At 38.9% G+C, this 20,331-nt stretch overlaps 1 protein-coding gene across 1 annotated transcript; it reads right to left on the bottom strand.

Annotated features, from left to right (window-relative positions):
• Positions 1-1,603: 1,603 nt before the first annotated feature.
• Positions 1,604-19,883, bottom strand: LOC119739304 (purine nucleoside phosphorylase-like). The gene is made up of 6 exons (XM_038214189.1): positions 19,590-19,883; positions 12,727-12,896; positions 11,928-12,031; positions 9,166-9,341; positions 7,728-7,915; positions 1,604-5,423 (listed from the first exon to the last, which is right to left on the bottom strand). Exons 1-6 carry the CDS (start codon positions 19,616-19,618, stop codon positions 5,212-5,214), a joined length of 879 nt encoding a protein of 292 aa, XP_038070117.1. The 5' UTR covers positions 19,619-19,883; the 3' UTR covers positions 1,604-5,211.
• Between the last annotated feature and the right edge of the window lie 448 nt (positions 19,884-20,331).

Raw genomic sequence — 20,331 nt, 5'->3', positions numbered from 1 at the left:
ATCGGCTTGGACCCATCCGCTCATCATGTCGTTCTTGACACAGTCGATCCACACCCGATAAGGCCCGTCTCCTGGTAATTCGTCCATCTGTTTGAAAGTGTTCATCATTGTCCCGGTAGTCGGAGGTTCAGGTACTATAATGCTACCACCCATAGTAGAACATGTATCATTAGCGCTGTACCATGATACCAGTCCAATATAACAAAATCTGGAGTTTGATAAATCAATACAACTTGCATCCACTCCGCCAAAAGCGAGAACTGTCGCTAAAGCCGCCAATAGTTCCATCTTAGAAGCTGAAGTCAACAATAAGATCCTTTTAAATAAGTCGCCTGTATTAGAGCTCTTTGAAGTCCTTGCATGGAGTCAAGTTAAGGTTCCTTAAAATAGCCCATGCATCTTTTCGCCTAACGTGTAGGCCCACTGGTGTGTGGGTAGACGGAGTCCGTTATTAGGGACTAAGCCTATATAGGTGTTCCACTGATATGATGCTATTTTTCAAAACAATATTTTGCGTTCAACTGTAGATACAGAATCGGTGCAACCGCCAAGACGCAACACGTCTTGTGTGAAAACTCTGGGGAGTGGGGCGATAAAGTACTCCTTTTTCTCTTGCACTGCCGAAGAAAATCGATACATTTTAATTTGCGTGTTGAATACATTCGCCAATTGGTAGGATTTTGAGAAATACTGCAGTGCAGTTTTTCAGTTAATTAAATAGAGGTAAGATGGCCTCCAACATCGATAGGCATCAAGGCACGGTGACCGGTCCAATTGTTCTCCAAAAGCATCTTCGCTTATATCAACTGCTCCAGTAGGCAACACGTCGACCGGAAACTTTAATATTGAGCCTCGCATTTGTCTTTTTAATTATTACCTTGACTCTGGCCTAAAAATACAAAATGAGTAAATGAACCGTTGAGGCCACGTTTCGTGCTTCTTTTAAGGACAGACTATCATTCGATTTCTCAGTTTTGTGACCTGAGCATTATTTTTCTGCTTGATGCCGAGGGTTCCGTCGTGGCGCAAGCAAATCGTGGGTCGACCTGTGGCCGGCTTTAGAAACAGAAAAGTAGGGATCGTCGCCGCCCACGTACGGTGCTACTGCATGAGGTACTTGGCTGGGAATCACTCAATTTCACTACAAACCCAACCATGCCAACCCCCCGAAGACAACACACTTCAATTGACAACACACTTCCATTTATAAGATAATTATAAGATGGAATTTTTGCGTTGGGGTGATATAAATCAAATTATAGGTTTTGCCCTTCACCGACGTTTAAACACTGTATACTCAGTGTGTTACCTCCCGAATGAAAGTTGGAAACAATCACTCGGGTGGGACTCGAACCCACGATCTCCCGTCTTATAGTGCAGACGTCACACCACCAAGGGCAAAACCTATTATTTGATCCATTTATAAGACTTTTATGCCAAGCACTTGCTCCATCATCAGGAGGGGAAAAGAAATAGTTTACCACTCCTACATTGTCTGGTAAAACTGGGAAATACGCTAACATTTTCACAATCTGGGCCACTAATCGTGAATCGATTTTCACAAGAAACAATCTTAACAGATCTTAACACGTCCACACAGAAATGCAATGCAGAATACACAACAGCTTTTATTCTTCAGATAAAATTCAAAAATAGAACCATTTGGGACAATTTCTATAGGAAATGGTTAAATTGCTCAAACCCTAAACATGCTCAAACTTATATCACACGCGGCGTGGTCAACTCACTCAACTGATAACGCCCTCTATATTGACTAAAAAATAAGAAAGTGCTGGCCACATTGCTGCACTTTGCAATTGTGTTACTCCTCACAGCCGATCCCCCCCCCCCCCCAAAACAAATAAAATGTCTATTTTGCTTATGTAAAAATGTGTATTTTACATAATAATACTTGCAAATTTGTATTTGATGCATTATTTAGCCTGCCAGTGTTTATTTTAAGTATATACAAATATGAATTGATATTACTTCATATTGTTCCCTTTCACAATGGTAAAGTGAGTTCAAAATCCAATCTGTACAACTTCTTTCATCATTTCGCAGTTATCTTTACAGAAACGCTCTTATGTAACATAAAAAAAATTGATTACATTTTGATTACATTTTGCTTAAATTCGGTTTAATATTTTGTTACTAAGGAAAGCAAAAGGAAATCCCCTAATTTTCATCACACACACACACCCAAAACCTCTGATAAATGCCCAAGTCACATGATGGTAGTGTGATTTTGTTTTTCTCAAATGAAAACTTTTTTCACTGATTTTGAGGGAATTTATCTTGGTTTCAGCCATGCAGAATGGAAGCGCTGTGTTTTGTACCTGAAAGTTTCCAAGAGTGTAGGTTTCAATCCATCAGAAAATAAAATTGTGACATATCTAGAGGGTGACTGCTCTATGTTCCGACACAACTAAGTTCCGACAACCCGCACATAAGACTGTGTACTCCCGGTTTAGGGTTAGGGTTAGGGTTAGGGTTAGGGTTAGGAATAGGAATATGTGCAGTCGGAACATAGGGGTGTTGGAACATAGGGGTGTAACCATCTAGAGTCACAGTCATATAAGTAAATATGCATGCCTATCATAGATGGTGAACCCAGAAATGACTACGTGTATAAGCATGCCAATTACGTGGACATCAGTTGAAGAGCCTCGATAAAAAAAAAATTCTTAATTAAGACGGTCTCAAGGACAACATTTGTCAGAAGCCCCGCAAATTTCAAAAACTTGCTTGTGACACATCATGCATAATATTAGCGTGTACATGGAGGCTAACTTCAAATCATTTCAACTAGTAAGCCACTATAACACAAACACAAGTAAATAACACAACTAAGTGTGTGCTCCTGACAGGCGGTAACATGCAGTGCCTATCAGGAATACTGATAGGTGACAGGGAATTTGGAGGCACTTGAATGAATTACAACAAGATGGAAGTTAGGGGACTTACTTTCCTTTGCAACTACTGCTTCAACCACAGTTAAAAGGCTACCCATATGCTAAAAACAACTCACTTTTTAATCATATTGAGTGCATACACTAAATTTAAAAAAATGACCACATCCAAAAGCCAGATTAAACAAAATATACAATATTTCTCTGTAGGAAATTAGACAAATGTTACAGTGTAAAATTAGAAGAGTGCTACACAGAGATACCATCCAAACCATGTCTACCGCTCATAGAATAGATAACAAGACAATAAACAAATCTGTGGAAAGAAAAACTATACACAAAATTTCTGGGATTGAAAACATAGGTTGAAGAAAATTACAATTTCAAATGTGTAATTTGTTACAATGATATGCACCACCTATAATATGGAGGCAAATCTTTAACTTCTGTACAGAGTGAAAAGAAAAAGCAACAAACTTGTTTTCAAAGTTAACAGGCCATTAATACACAGCAAAAATAAATATATATTCAATGTACTTTCCAAAGTTACATTAGCTCACACCAAAATGCTTATGAGGTACATTTCAAAGTAGATCGCCATGATTATATGTACTATGACTACCACTTCAAGGAAAGTCATTCACCATTACGAATGGACTGATCCAGTAAGCCCCGCCCACTGCGCACGTGGGCAAATTAACACATGCTCCTCTCCAATGCCACACGCACTGCATTTTCCTGCCGCGCGCATCATACGCGCGTGCACGCATGTCGGACATAAATCACGGCTGTGATTGGTCAGAATACCATGGGGCAGTGCTTACTGGATCGGTCCATTCAAACCAGATGACAAGGCATGGGATCATGAGTATTTTGACAATGGACAACCTACATATTTCCTGGAAGATATTTCAAATAGTGTCATTTAGTAGCCTATTCAGCTGTACACTGTTCCTAAAAGTCTTGAATGTTAAATTGTTATTTACAATTTTAGGATTACTGAAACTCAGAGACCGAAAAGAAGATTATTGGACACATTCTGGAGTACAGACTTGGGGAAAGGTAGGTTGAAAAAAGCCCCCAACATTCAAAATACATTGCACAAAAATTGCTCTTTTGTTTATTGTTGCTCAATTGTTTATTCCCGTCAACATTTTTTTCGACTAAACTGTTACTGTAACACAATACCTTGGGCTGTCATCTTAATTTTTTTAATCACTTCCAATGAACAAATGCTATGTTTTTCCTGATTTTATATCAAAAATAGATGGAAGCTTTCCCTGAAAAACAAACTTTCCCTGAAAAACAAAACAATTAAGTTCATAAACTTGTGGGAACTTAAAATATGTCTCCATTGCACTCCATTTCTATATTTCCATGTTTTGATCTTGTACTGCATGGGGGTATGTTGTGTCAATGTTCTCCCTTTTTTTGCAAAGTGTTTGTTTTTCTCACATTATTCGTCTAGTGCCATATGCTTTTTTTTGTCTGGTTTATATGTATGGCAGCTCAAAAGCAACTTGTGATCTTCCTGCTTAATGACAAATGTTTTTTTTTCTCTGCCATAATCAAGTTTCTCTTCAAATGTGCTTTAAGCTATAAATTTAATAATGCTGAATTCAGAGTAATACCTACTACATCAGAATGTATCTATCAGAGTTGAATGTTCATCCAGTAAACTAAAAATATCAAGTATGCATGCATTCAAGCAAACAAAATAAGAAATAAGGGCGAGTAACACCTCATTATACATGTAAAACTCACTGCTTCTCTCCACCCAGGAGTAAATGGGTACCTGTGAGGGCAGAGATGGTTATTGTGATTGAATTAGCTTGCTTGCGCCTAACAGACAGCATCGAGCTGTATACTCCCCAGGGAGCTGAGATGGTATTTGGAACGTTTAATTGGCCCAATGATCAGGGGTAATAATAATACTGTAAGCGCTGTGATTTGGTTTACTAATAAGAGTGTTCTTAAATGCCGATTATTATTATCATTATTAAAACTCAAGTCTATAACAATTTTTTTTATCACACTTGGGTATTGTATATATCTGTAAAAACAAAAATAATACATTCTTTAATTATTGAATTTGATTTGAATATGTCACTTTTAAATCTTCATTGTAGTAATTATTTTTCAGGGTGGTAAGGACACACCACTGCATTACAAACTTTAATAGCTCAGAAAAATAATGGTCCACTTTTTTTTCAAAATAGCCACATGTACATGTATCTATGGTTATCTATCCCCATAACGACTGACTTTATCTCACTGTCGTATTCTCTCTCTCTCCTCATCAGTAGTTGTCCATCTTTTCCACCACTTTGGTGACCAACTCCTGCAAAATCTCCTCTCTCAGCTTTCCCGTCTCCAAGACTTCTACGTGATTTGGGGCATCTTCCTCTGTCAAGTCAACGTCCATCAGACACTTGTTGGTGACCAGAGACATACCAAAGACGCGCATCCCACAGTGCTTGGCGGTGATTGCCTCAGGGCATGTGCTCATACCTGCGAGTGGTGCAAGAAGAGAGTTTGCCAGTCATGGAGTACAAAATTGCGTACTAAGTACTCTCACTGGATAAGGTCAATGCAAACAAGTGTTGTACCCTGGACAAGAGTTGGAATCATATCATCACATTATTTATAACATGTTAATCACAAGTCCTATCAGACTCTATATTGGTGTCACAAACTATTAGCTGTCACAAAGGCATTTCCTTCATCGTCATTTTATCCACTGTAACATTTGACCCGATTTGTGGTTTGACTTTCGACGGTTTTTTAATTAGACTTGTCATGGTCCCTGTACATGTACTTATTTTAGTTGACAATTATTAGGGCATAAATTTCCCCCTTCTCCACAAAGCTAGGTGTGGGCCGATTCTACTGGTGAATACTTACCGATAGAATATTGCTACATATGCATTGTTCCCTAGAAGCCCTTACGAAAATGTCCTGTGGTATTCCTGTGGTACTTCTGTAACACATATGTTTACCACAGAAATTACCACAGGAAAAGTATATATCACCAGAGTACCACAATGTGGTAATCCAAACAGTGGACAACGCGGTCCTGTGGTATTCTTGTGGTACATGTACATGTAGGTACCACACAAAGTACCACAGAACAGTAGCAGGATTTGAGAAGAGTACCACATACATGTGTGTAGTATTTGCCACCAATCATCGATATCCTGTGGTACTTCTGTTGTACTGTACTAAATACCACACAAACTACCACAGGTCAGTGGAATTGGAGGAGAGTACCACGTAAATGTGTGTGGTACCTTCGATATCCTGTGGTACTTCTGTTGTACTGTACTAAATACCACACAAACTACCACAGGTCAGTGGAATTGGAGGAGAGTACCACATAAATGTGTGTGGTACCTTCGATATCCTGTGGTACTTCTGTTGTACTGTACTACATACCACACAAACTACCACAGGTCAGTGGAATTGGAGGAGAGTACCACATAAATGTGTGTGGTACCTTCGATATCCTGTGGTACTTCTGTTGTACTGTGCTAAATACCACACAAACTACCACAGGTCATTGGAATTGGAGGAGAGTACCACATAAATGTGTGTGGTACCTTCGATATCCTGTGGTACTTCTGTTGTACTGTGCTAAATACCACACAAACTACCACAGGTCAGTGGAATTGGAGGACAGTACCACATAAATGTGTGTGGTACCTTCGATATCCTGTGGTACTTCTGTTGTACTGTACTAAATACCACACAAACTACCACAGGTCAGTGGAATTGGAGGAGACTACCACATAAATGTGTGTGGTACCTTCGATATCCTGTGGTACTTCTGTTGTACTGTACTAAATACCACACAAACTACCACAGGTCAGTGGAATTGGAGGAGAGTACCACACAAATGTGTGTGGTACCTTTTATATCCTGTGGTACTTCTGTGGTACCATGCTAAATACCACACACACAAAAATGAGGACATGAGGTTCAAGGAGAATATCTGACAAATGTGTGTTGTAATTGCCACAGACCGTGGTAGTGCTGTTGTACTGTGACAACCCACACAAATTACCACAGGGCAGTGAAATTTGTACAACATAATGTGTGTGGTATTTACTACATGTATATCATCGATATATCATGTGGTATTATACAGTGTTATACTATATCAAACAAATTACCACCGGGGTAATGCAATTGTTATGGAGGATCGTGCACATACATTTGACACTTAATTTGTCACAATATACCCATCTGTATATTTACACATATGTGACCCGCTCCACAAAAATGAGTCTGTTGTGGCAAAACTGACATTTTGAGTTAACTAAATTAATAAAATGGGAATGAAATAAGCTTTCATTTGGTATATCATGGGCCTCTCTAGGGCGTTTGGTTGCACTGTTGTGCCTTTTTCGATTCTGTCAAGTTTTTGCAAAGCAAGAAATGTCTCAATGAAGAAAAAAGGGTTTAAAAATTACAAATACACTGTAACTAACCAAGAAAAGCACCAAAAATCATAAATTTGTTAGTCTTTTTCTTACAATATTTAAATTTCTGTGTAAGATATCTGAACTAAAACTATCAAACAACCAAAATAAAACAAAAACAAAAAATCCCAATTTTGAGCAAATTTTCACTGTTTCCATGTAAAAGTGTTGAAAGCTGGAATTCAAGCTATGCGACATCAGACTCATTTTTGCAGAGCGGGTCACATATGTGCAAACTTTAAAAAATATGATATGCTACCACATAAATCACCAAAGAAAAAGAGATTACCATCCAATATACAAAAATTATAACGGGTAGATTTGATGATCTTACCCACAACATCACAGGTTAAATTGAGAAGTCTGAGTTCAGCTGGTGATTCAAAGGATGGCCCACCAACCATCGCATACACTCCCTCTTGAACGAAGTCTGAACAGCCAATTTCCTTTGCAATATCTCGGGCCAGTTTTCGCAGTCCGGCATCATACAAATGCGAAGTGCTGATGAATCGCTCACCAAATCTACACATAGAAAAAAAGTGCATGTCAATGAAAACAAACAGCTACATTAAAGGGACTTTACAACATTTTGCAAACATCGAAAAATAAAACTACCAAGTTTTTACGAAATACCTTAATAGGATGTTGGTAAATGACAGTCTAAAGGGGCAATTCCACAGTTACTCACGTTACATTTTTGATGTGCTTTTGAGTTTCCTTGGGCTGTAATTACCTTACTGAAAAGGTCTAATAACTGTTATCCCCATGGTAGATAGAGTAGACCTAGACCTACTTAAGCACCAAAGATGACATCCAGAAAAATGTGTTATGTATGATAAACAAGACGCACAAAATCGGTTACTCATGTTACATTTTTGTAACGTGAGTGTGGGAGTCCCGATATTGTAGGAAACCGTGGATATGGGTCGTTCTATAAATTAGGGGTTCCATTTTGCTATGACACCGCTGCTGTGTATTGTGTGCAGAGGGACTTTCCCCGATGAGAAATAATTTAGTGTGGAGAACACGATGAGAAATCTGTACACTTGCATGCATGGGATGGAACATGCACTAATGTCAGAGCAGTCATCCAAAAACTGAACTTTAAAGGGAATGTACATCATTGGCTTTTGCTGTAATTTTCAGAAATGAACTATTTGAAGGGGGAGTATAATAGATCAAATTTTGTTACACTGACATGTTTGAAGTTTTTTCTTCGAAAATGCTGGAAAAACTAAGAAAAACAAAAAAAATGTTCAAGTAGTTTGGTTCCCTGACTCCACTAAAGATAAAATGGATCAATTTCCAGATGCCGGAAAATTGTAAGGTAAGGGAACAAGTCTAGCTGGCCTGCACCCGTTCATAAATATATAACCAATAGCAAACAAAATTTGAACTGAATAAAAAATGGTAAATTTTGAGCAGTAGTTGCACAATAGTTGGGTTTTTCCAACGGTGGTCGGCCGACCACCGCTGGAAACAGATACAAATATGCCATTTTCTTGAAAATGACTTCACACCAGGTGCCATAATTTTACAGGATGCTTTAGACTGTCATTTACCAACATCCTAGTAAGGTATTTCATAAAAACTTGGTAGTTTTATTTTCGATTTTTGCAAATGTTGTATATTCCCTTTAAATAGTGGATGGACCCCAACCCTAGACTAAAAGTAGGGCACATCACCACAGTAAATATTTGTTTTGACTATCAGTATGTTACATAAAGTGACATTGTTGATTGGGTCACATAGGACTAGAGTTAGGAACGTACTGTGACATATTGGGTCCAACGAGGGGATTCATCCCAGCCAATCCTGGGAAAAACAGGTGATCTTTTATGATCATGACGTCACCAACGTTGTAATTCTTGTTCATGCCACCGGCAGCGTTTGTGATGAAAAGTGTCTTGACTCCAAGCAAGCTCATCACACGAACTGGACTGGCAATCTGCAGCAACAGAAACAATTTTAATACAATTAATTACATGAAATCTGTGATGTAAACTGGACACGGTTTCAGGATTTATTCTCATGAAGAGTCAGAGGATTAAAACACCGTAATCGTCAGCTTCACTGAGCAAAGAAACAGCTGAATGCATCTTATTCTAGCCAGTAGTTGCCAGTGTTCTCCAACTTTGAAAATTAAAGGTCGGTGCGCTGTCAAAAAGCGAAGGGTGGGGGCGCTATATTCTAGGGGCGCTCTGTGCAGTCATACATTTCTATAAGCTAGGGGGTGCTATTTGCAGATGAACATGTAATTTATGTATGGAAAACAGCTTTTAGGCCATTTCTAAAACAGTTACACTTACAGTTGAGTACAATACTGGCTCAGCATCATCTTTTTTAATACATCAGTGCCCAGGGACTCTGAGGCAGTTTGGCCTTGAGACTTTTGATCTGATGGATTGTAACAATGGGCAGGCTTGTCAGTTTGACAAGTGTTGCATGTTACTGCTTTTGGCAGAGTTTCTGGCCAAAGTATACCCTGGAGGGTAAGGGTAGTCTCACTGTCATTTTTATTATTTTTTCCTTTTTCTTTCAAAGCATGGCGAGCAACTTTTTAAGCATGCTTGGCGGCAACGTTTTAAGCTTGGCAGCAACTTTTGAAGCTTGGCAGGTGCCTCAGAAAGCTTGGCAGGGCACCAGGTTATTTTTACAGGTTGGAGAACACTGGTTGCATACACTGAACAGAAATGAATTAAGGTGCATTTCCGAAAATGGCTCTACATACAGTACATGTAGCTGAACAACCAAAGGCAAAATGACAATGGTATTGTGTTAAGCACTGGCAGAAATCATAAAACTATTTGCAGTGTGTGATAAAATACCACAAAAAAAGAAATGCATGTTTCTGTCCTCCTTTTGGAATGTATTTCTTTGGCTGTGGAGAATTCGAAAATCTGAGGGGGGGGGGGTTCCCATGTAAATGAGTGCAATTGCATGTACATCTGCATACATCTGCAACCAATTACTTCAGGACAGTGTTTTTCATGTTCCTTTGCTGATTATGAAAATCCAGTTTTTGATGATCCTGTGACCTTGTCAGGTACAGCCTCTCAACTGGTTAGGCCCTACAGCCTCTCTGGTCGATCCTGACCAGTGCTGAATTTCACTAGAGGTCTGGACTTGGTAGAAAAGTTGTGTCTAGATAGTGTGAGAAAGGGTTCTTAAACCTTGGGGTTCCCTTGGGATAAGGATACCTCAGGTTTTTTCCGAGCAGTCACAAGAAACTACACATACCGTGTAGCACAAACTCAAATGAGTTGAGCTAGAGAACGTTTGTTTTGATCTTGCCAGCTTTACAAAAAGTTTCTTCCAAACCAAAACAACCTAAGAATTACAACCCTGTTCAATTCCCAGGCTCTGATCTAGTATATCAGGTACCCCCCCCCCCCATGTAGGGTGACCTTCTGCATTGGGTCTCTACTTTGAAGAAAAGCCCTGGTATTTCAATTCATGAAACCTCTTGAGACCAGGGATAAAATATGCTTCTTTCTACTGGGTCCTACAACTCGACTTTTGGATAGTTTTCATACATGTAGATAATTCTGAACAGCAGATGGTTGCTAAATATTTTGGACATCTGTCAGACATATCAACTTGCATGTATAATTACATTTTATTTCTCAAATATTAAAAAAATAGAAAAAAAGGTACTAACTTTACATATCAAATTCCCACAAGGTTTTGTGCTTTACAAAGGATGAGCAATATTAAACCATTGACAATGGAATAAATTGCGTTCATCAGCAAAAAAAAATCAACAAACAATGTAATGCACGAAGCTGAGCTCATTAGCTTGTGTCCAGTGGGTACCATTCCAACCCCGTCTTAACCAGGGTTGAATTTTACTTGGACCATTTTTTGGTGGCCCTTAAACTAGAACATGTTTCTGACGTCACAGACGCGAAACATGTTTCCAGTGCACGGTGAAAACGCCTAACCCCAAAATTGTTTGTGACTTCATTTTGTAAACAAACACAGTGGTGAGCAGACCATCATGAACACCTTGGGAAGACCAATGTTTTGGTCAATTTTACACGATTTGTAAGCGGAAGTCAGGTAGTTACGTTTCCAGCATTTCCCTAGGCAGATTAATTGTTATGTATCAACTTCACCCAAACGACTGTACAAACCCATGTTTAAATTCCTTTTGTGATAACAAAGTAACGTCGTCTGCTAAAACGTGTTTACCGCACCATCTTGAAACATAAGTGAACCAATCGCAAGTCTCAGTTCAACTTTGGTCGGAACAATGACGTAATTTCAGTGTAACCCAAGCGCCAAAACGGTCCCGAACCAAAAACATGTTTACAGTCACATGCAGCGCCAGCACGCGGCCCTGCGTAATGTGAAGGACCCTTGTAAAAGCCATCACAGGTTCTTATTTGCCAGTGTGAAAGGGGTAGGCTGAAATCTTGGAGACTTTGAACAGTGTGAAAAGGCAAATTCACACATTGTTTTCAACATTTGTTCCTCGCACAAAAGCCTGAAAACTTTCTGACCCGTTCGAAAATAAAACATACTTCATTACCTTCCATGCTGGATATCCTTCATAGAGATGAAAGCGTCCCTGCATACAGATGACTGTTTTCCCCTTCATTTTACCCAGGACAAACTGGCCATGGTGGCCCTTGACTGTTGACAGGAGTAGAAACAATTCATACTTTTAGACTTAATTTATCAAAGGGCCAATGGACAAATTGTCGCCTTTACTAATATTTATTTTATTATAGTTCTTATGACGAATATAAGTATTACATTTGATTAATTTCCAGATATATACTTTTTTCATGGCATTTACCAGCTGATTTCTTCACATTTTGGGTGTTTTTGTATTAATGTGTTTTCTCATTTGTTGATTATAAAAACAATATATTAATGACTATATAATTTAAAAAAAAATACGAATACATAAAAGGTAAAAAAGGTAACAAAACCATCAAGAAAGAGATGCCAAGTGTTAACCCTTGGATGTGCACATATCTTTCTCTTGTCACATCTCATGTATTTTCTCTCTCTGAATTTTGCATACTCTTATGATGTGGTCTTTGATGTGATATCTGAAAAAGGATGACTCTCTTTAGTTACTCTCCCACTTTTCAACTCCCCCCAAACAAGCCACCCCCCCCCAAAAAAAAGAATTGTTTTATATTTCCAAATACAAAAGTTGTCTGAATGTGTTGAAGAGCATGGGTTTCATATTTAAGAATTAATATGGAGTGCTCAGTAGTACCAGGCTTGGCCTGTACGTTTTTCTGTAGGCCTCCTACATGTTCAGGCTTTTAAATACACTATTCAGGAATGCAGGGGTTTTGTTCTGTTTTGTTTACCTGTACTGACTGGGAAGTGAGGAATGTCACTGTATGGTATGACCGTTTTGTGCTCAAGGACATCCGCCAGTCCACCAAGGCCGGTACCACAAATGATTCCCACACTGGGCTTGTGTTCAGACCGGTCCTGAATTACTTTGGCAAAACCCTCCAGCTCGCTGTAAGTATACCTGCAGATGAGAAGAAACACCCTCATTGGCAAGTAAGATTTGAGGCTTTGCATGGTGGAGATACTAAATAATGAAAGGTTTGCGGAAACACCATGTGCGAATAATTTCTCAACTAAGAGAATGGTTCTGAAAAGAACCAGAGGTATGAACTCGACGTTCCGGTCAGTATGCTCCGACCGTCTTCAGGAGACCCTCATTGGCACAAAGATAATTCCTGTTTTCATCTGAACTGAGAAATATTGCATTTCGAAAAAGGTTGGGGGGGGGGGGAAATGGGGGTCACACCCCCCCCCCCCTCTCACTGGTGTCAATTATTATTTTGTCAAAGAAATGACAAAGGTTAATTTTCTTTGTTAAACGTAAAAGGTCTTTTTAATAAGTCGTTTCTGTTTATATTGTTTTAATCATTAAAGCAGAAGAGAGCTACTCGTCCCCTTACACCTCTTTAGATTCATGAAATAATAATTAAATGAAAAACAGGAAAAGAGTGCCCTCTTTAGTCAAATGAGGTCTGGTCCCCTCCACACCAATTTGGTTCCGGATTCGCCTTTGTTTTGCACACAGAGTGTTTCAAAATAAAGGCAATCCTACTTTAAAGGGTAAATATGGCCAGACTATACGTTGTGCAAACTTGGGGTTGGTTCACTTTCATGTTGACATTCGAGATGAAGGAGCAAGCTTAGCATAAACAAATTTGAAGACTTCGGTTCTTTTTGCATCATTGAATTTTATTCATTTTCAAGCATGAGTTTTTGAATTTCACTTATTCGCCATGACACCTCCCCTCTCCACACACTTTGACATCAATGCCACAGCTCGTCTCGCAGTATCCAGAGCATCTCTTAAAATATCCACTTCGCTCTGAAGCCAGTTGCGCAAATCCAGCATGTTGGGCGGTGGGGTGCTGAACACTTTTATTCTTCAAATGGCCCCACAAAAAGAAGCCACAGGGCGTGGGGTCTGGTGACAATCGGGGCAGTTCAAAGCAAACTCTCGCTCGCAAAAGAGTTTCCGCAGGCGATTCAAACAGCAATGAGACAGTAAGTGGGCCGGTGCGTCATCTTGAGTCAACCACAGATAAATGGACACTCCCATTTTCCTGGCGTTGAAAGTAGAAAATGTTTTACTCATGAATAAAATTCAACGATTGACAAGAGCCCGAGTCTGCTTCATTTTTTGTATGCGCTTGTGCTCTTTAAGCTTGAAAGTCCTCTTTAGCTAACCCTCCTATGGCAACATGCATTGTCAGCCTGGTTATATTACTTGGGTCAATATTGGTCAAGACCTCCATTGGTTTGTACACAGAATGCCAGGAGGTGAGATACAAACATTTTGACCATTGGTGACCTCTTAAATAGTAGGAGGGTGAATCTTGAAAGTCCTCTGGTAATTGCTGATTCTGTTGGACATGAAAGTGAACCAACCCCAATTTTGCACCACATTTTCAAGACAGACGTGCTCAATGAAGTGTAACAGTGGAAGGTCAACCAAGGTATCACTGAAAAGCACGTAGATTCTGATTTAAAATGATACCATGCTTTTTGCTGGTAAGCGTATCTAGTCTGGCCAAATTAACCCTTTAAAGTATGATAACCTTTTTTTAAACACCCTTTATAGTATGACTTTACATACTTTAAATCAAGTCTATTTAATCTAAAGATTGGTTTTACTATGTTGGAAATCAAAAGTGTGCTCATTTAGTTGGAGGGATGGAACTGAACATATCTTCGAAATTTCAATAATGTATTTTACATAACGACTTTAGCTGCACAATCATGACATTACGAGTCGCTTTGGGATTAAAGTTTTTGCCAAATCATGGATCAAATGTCTCCAGGGTTCCAAAAGATGTTGAGTCACATCCTGAGTGATGCAGCAGATAACATTAAAGACTATATGTTCAGGAGAAAAGAAATTGATCATGTTTCAACAAGAAAGTTCCCACAAGCAGTTCAGGTGCAAACATACGTGATATTTAAAATGTTCATGTCTGAATTGACAAATTCGCATGACAGACTAGTTATAATTTAAATATTTTCACAATTTCAAGGTTGTTTGTTCCCTGTAGGCAAAGCTGAGCCTGGTTAAGTGCACTTTGCAATTTCAGTTAAAACCAAGCCATCCATACCTAGTACCTGCATAAAATCCTTGAAACGTAGCCACTTTTAAGTTTGAAAGCAGGCAATAAAAACTCCATTATATAGAATGAACAATGAATGGCCATGAATCATTTATTATGACTGATCCTGGCCAACCCAGCATTGAATGGCTTTTACTGAGTACTCACAAAAAAAACCAATTTTGGTGACAACTGATACGAATGGCTGGCTGGCATATGTAAATGAAATCAATTCAGGGCATAATAGGGATTATGCGTCTCCTCAAGCATGTCAAGCTAAGGCCCCCCCTCCCCCAAAGTCTCCGGTTTCTGGTATGCGCGCGCTCGCGTCGCGGTAGCCATGCGCGTCGGCAAAATGAAAAAGTTTTTTTTTCAATGAAAGATGATGTCTCAAAACCGCCAAACTCACTGGTTTGACTGGAATCCTGCTGCTGCACAATTTTAACGTGTTTTTAAATTGGGTTATGGTCGAAAATAAGCTTATGTGGCCTCTCTGGACTCCCATAGGCCTATATTTGCACTGAGTTTAGTCGGGCACCATTTGCAGTCATCAGCTGACATTTGAAGCAAAAAAAATCAGGTAAAAAAAAAAAAAGCCGCGTCGCCGCACTAGTTTTTGGGCAAGCTCCATACCAGAAACCGGAGACTTTTTTTTTTTGGCCTAAACATCAAGTGTATTGTTGATGGTACCTAATTTTCTTGAGCACCCTGCCTAATTGGAATAGTTTTACCCCAAACTACTCAGAAAATTAACTTCTGGTGAATTTAAACAAGCCTATTTGACCAGAATGGGCCATTTTTTGGCTCTTATTTGCATTTCACATGAACTAATAATAGTGGGATATAGATCATAAAAATATAAAATAAAAAGTGCACACAGCTACGTAAAATTTGAATGTGACATTTGAAATATGGGTAATCAATCAAAAGCAGTCAATTGTGGTGGTTTCTGGATGTATCCTTGAATATTCCAGCCCATAAATCTTGAAATTTCAGCAAATTATTCCAATTTTTTAAAAGCACAGTGAAACATGTGGGAAAATTTTTGACAAAAACTCAATTGAATTTAAGAATTTTACAATAGAGACGTTTTACAATATAGGTTTTCCTGCCTATCAAACTTTCGTTCCAAATCACCAATTCTAATATTCAAATTTGTCCGAGAAAAACTTCACATGCTTATTACAAAATCTATTGAGTCGATTATTTATGTTTCAATCTCTAAATTTGGTCAACCTATTTAAGTATTTGGTCAGGAATATTTGGTCAATGTAGATTGGATTTGTCTTCAATATCAATCACTTTAATACTTGTTTGAAGTAAACTAGTCTGGTGTGTTCTTATGCTTTTTTCCTTGTGCCCTCGAGCACAATCTGAGTGGCACATTTGTTTACATTCATGATGTTATCAGACTCAGAGAACAATCAACAAAAGGAAAATGTACTGATCAACAAGAACACAAAAAACAACGATGTTTACACATTAAATTTAAATTGACAATAAAAAAGAATAAGTGTTAAAGTAAAATAGAAATGTTGCAAAGTACAACGGTAAAGGTAAAGGTAAAGGTCCCATAGCCATTACTGGCCGTAGGGGCAGTGGGATGTTAGAGGTCCACTGTGTCTTGGGCGCGGCATATGAGTGGCGGTGCCCAGTCCTCTCCTCTCCCCGTCTTACCTTCTCTGAATGAATCAGGTACCCATTTTACTGTTGGGTCGTCAGAGAGAGTTTTCCAGTTTTTGGTCCGAAAGGGATTTGAACCGCCAACCTTCCACTCTGTAGCTCCACGCTCTAACCGCTCGGCTACGAGGCCCCTCTCAAAAAGTACAATGACCCTTAATTTCATAACGTTGATTTTGTGTCTGCCAAAAATGGAATCCAGTGTATTGTTAAGAAGATAAAATTAAAAGGAACAAACGATTAATTTGAAATTAACAAAAAAGGAACGAAATCATGATCAAATTGTTTGGCATCAGACAAATTTGTTTTCTGAATGACAAGACTCGGCATAGATGAGATGAAATTGAAAACTCCTTGACGAATACGCATGTGTGCTCATGCATGGTCTGAATTTGCTTGCACTAAAATTGAAATTGCATGATGGACGAAATAAAATATTGGAAATTACACTAACTCGAGTTTGCTGGGTGAATTTTAATTGGTGAATTTGAATGATAAATGTTAACATAGCCGGGAAAACCTATATTTACATTCCTCAGCAAAAATTACAAAATACAAATTGAAGGGGGGCCAGACATGTTTTTTAGACACCTGGCACCAATAGATAACTTTGCAGGAACAATTATTTTAAGGTCACTTCAATGGACAATAGTATGTGTACACTATGGCCCAGATTGATACTTGTTTGCATAATGTTTAAAATAGATGACCTTCAGTTGTATCTGAGAATCCTATGGCCTCATTAACCCTATTATATAACTCTCTTTTAGTTTTACTGGCATTAGATCCACTTCCCTGGGTTTCAAGGCCCTCTTTTGTCTGGACATAGGGAAATATTTCACAAGATTAGCCCCACCCTCACTTGAAATGCCATTAGCCCCACACAAACATTGTAAAACCTTTTCAAAAGGATTATTTTGAGAAGACATATCACTTCATAATTGCTACAACCACATAATTTGGTTAATTTTGGTCCCTATAAATGAAGGTGCCTGGGCTCTAAAGAACAAAGACGTACCCATGACAAAATTGAGACATCCAGCAATTAATAAAAGCTGGATGCAGCGCATTTGGAACAGAATTGGTATGGTGTATGTATAATTTCTGAAGGTCCGAGTCAAACCATGTTTCATTAAAACAAAATTTCCTATGTACATTTAAAAAAAAAAAAATCTGCATTTGGTTGTCCCATGATTTTCAAGGTAAAGTGCAGAAAATGCAGTACAAATGCAACAACTCTTGGTGTACTGCAGGTGTTAAAATTTAAAATGGAAATGATTTACTGAATAGGTCTTTCTCAAATGCGTCACAGCCTACAAGATTGTCACTCACATCAGCATTTTAATGAGACTCTACATAGTACATGTAGATAAAGTACTCTCTGAAACTGAAAATGCTCAGCAGCAGCAGCAACAGCTGTACTGAAGGAGGAAGTTGCTGATGTGGCACTTTGTTTACATTTGTCATGGGACTGACACCTGTGGACTTGTGAGCAGATTGTATCCATGGAAATTTTATAATATTAACTGTCAATGAAAAAAAAAAGTGCAGCGTGGATTCCATCCCAGAACCTTCGGTATAGTAGACAAATGTTTTAATGGGGCATTATGGCCTGAATTACCCGAAAATTGTATGTTTGGATAATTTAATTATCTTATTTCACAGAAAGGTCTGGTTGAAAGGAAACTAACCTAATATCTTACCGTTCCTGAGAAAACCCAAAACACACAAAAAAAACCCCCAAACACCCTGTTGTTTACATTGGACGCAACAGAGATTTTGTGGCATACATACGCATACCGGGACATTATAGTCCTATACATTGTGTGTGTGTCACAATACATACAGCACCAATACACAAATGTTGTTTCTCTGATTGGGCCGTATCATCGGAAAAGGACATGGCCGGAAAAGGACCATTTTTGTGGAGTCAGTTTTTTTTTAGGGACACCTTTTTTTACTGCTGGATAGAACGTACATTGACCTCCACCATTAATACCCCTAGAACTATCATGACTATTATACCCATAGTTCTAGGGGTAAACCTTTAACTGTCGTCTTGTTGAATTCCTGACAAGCATTTGAGCTGGAGTTACTCAACCTTATTCGCACTGCTGTTTTGCAATGGTGTATTGATCGCAGTTGAACATCGTGTTATGGCTGCCGTAACGATAGCCACTACATTAGCTCTTACATAGCCCTACATGTTGCTCAAGTGTGAAATACAGAGTTTACCAGTATAGCATGAATTTTAAAAAGAGGCAAAGTTAAAAGCAAAAAGCACATCTGTTTCTGTAAGAAGGAAAGAATGTTGCATCCACTTTTTTTCCCTTTATATAGGCCTATTAATTATTTCTAATATTAGCTTAATCAAGGTCAGTCATCACAAAAATTACCCCTAGAACTATGGGTATTAAACGTATTACGTGTAATACCCATACTAGTTCTAGGGGTACACAAAAATTAGCTGGAGTTACCCAGCCCTGAGTTTTATCATTGGGTTGTGAACCCAATGATAAACCTCAGGGCTCGGTAACTCCAGCTACACAAAAATGTGGAAAAGACATTGGAAAGAATTCCATACTGGGCCACCACTCAGACTTCCTGCACTAAGTCTATGGGCCATGACAGTTTTAAGAATGTTTGCACTCCTTAAATACTGTTGCTTCATCAGATTTACAACTTTTTGTAGGCCTACTTTTCAGATTATGAGTGGTGGTGGAATCTGGGACTGATGACTGAGAAACATCCAATTTTATTAGAAAACACTTAAAAATGCATGCAACTCTCCATAATCTTTGACTTTGTACACAAAGAAGAGACGTCTGGATAAGGCCTACGTCTGGAAATGGAAGCCAAAAGGCAATAGGCCAAATGAATGATATAAATCTTACATTGGCATTCCATTCGCTGTGGTGGCCATGGTGACTACAGGTTAAAACTGTTGCAGAAGTTCGAAGAGAATTCGGTGCCGGTAGACGACAAAAACGTGATGATGAAGAAGGCTGGTATTATACGTGTCTGAACACACAGTTTGCTTTGTGACTAGACACCTACAACCATCAATCACAATGAGTCAAGAAGTTACACAAAACGTCGAGATTGGTGCGAAAGATCTGCAATATTAAATGCTCAGTTCAGTGTGTGCAAATGTTTCGATGACTAGTGAGTGGGTAGTGCTATGCCGCGCATACATGCATGACATGTAGATGCCGCGCCACTTTGCGGGGTCATTGAGACTGGTCCCTTAGCAGGTCATTCGACAACCCTACTGGCGAATAGGCGTGCATTGTCAGTGGAGTCTGGGCCCCTAATATGGTGTGTGGCGAATGCGTAATGTTTACTAACAGTATTATTATGAATGAATTGAGTGACGTCAGGACACACCCCCAGTCAGGACACACCCCTAAAAAGTTGCGCGCATTTCATCACGTAGTCTTGCCAAACCTCAATATTGATGAGCTTCAAATTCACCAAGTTGCTTAGTGGCACAGTTACCCTATTAAACTTTTATGGAAAATCATGTGAACAGTGATAACATTGTGATATTTAGCCCAGAAAACAAAAATGGGGACAAAACGAGGTGTCTGTAAATTGGGCTTTAAATAGAGGGACGAGATTGCATCAGCCCTTCCC

The sequence above is a fragment of the Patiria miniata genome, unplaced genomic scaffold, assembly GCF_015706575.1.
Source record: "Patiria miniata isolate m_02_andy unplaced genomic scaffold, ASM1570657v1 HiC_scaffold_30, whole genome shotgun sequence".
In the NCBI taxonomy this organism is placed as follows: Eukaryota; Metazoa; Echinodermata; class Asteroidea; order Valvatida; family Asterinidae; genus Patiria; species Patiria miniata.
Note: the sequence above shows the minus strand (reverse complement) of the source record. Positions and strands in the feature narration are given on the sequence as shown.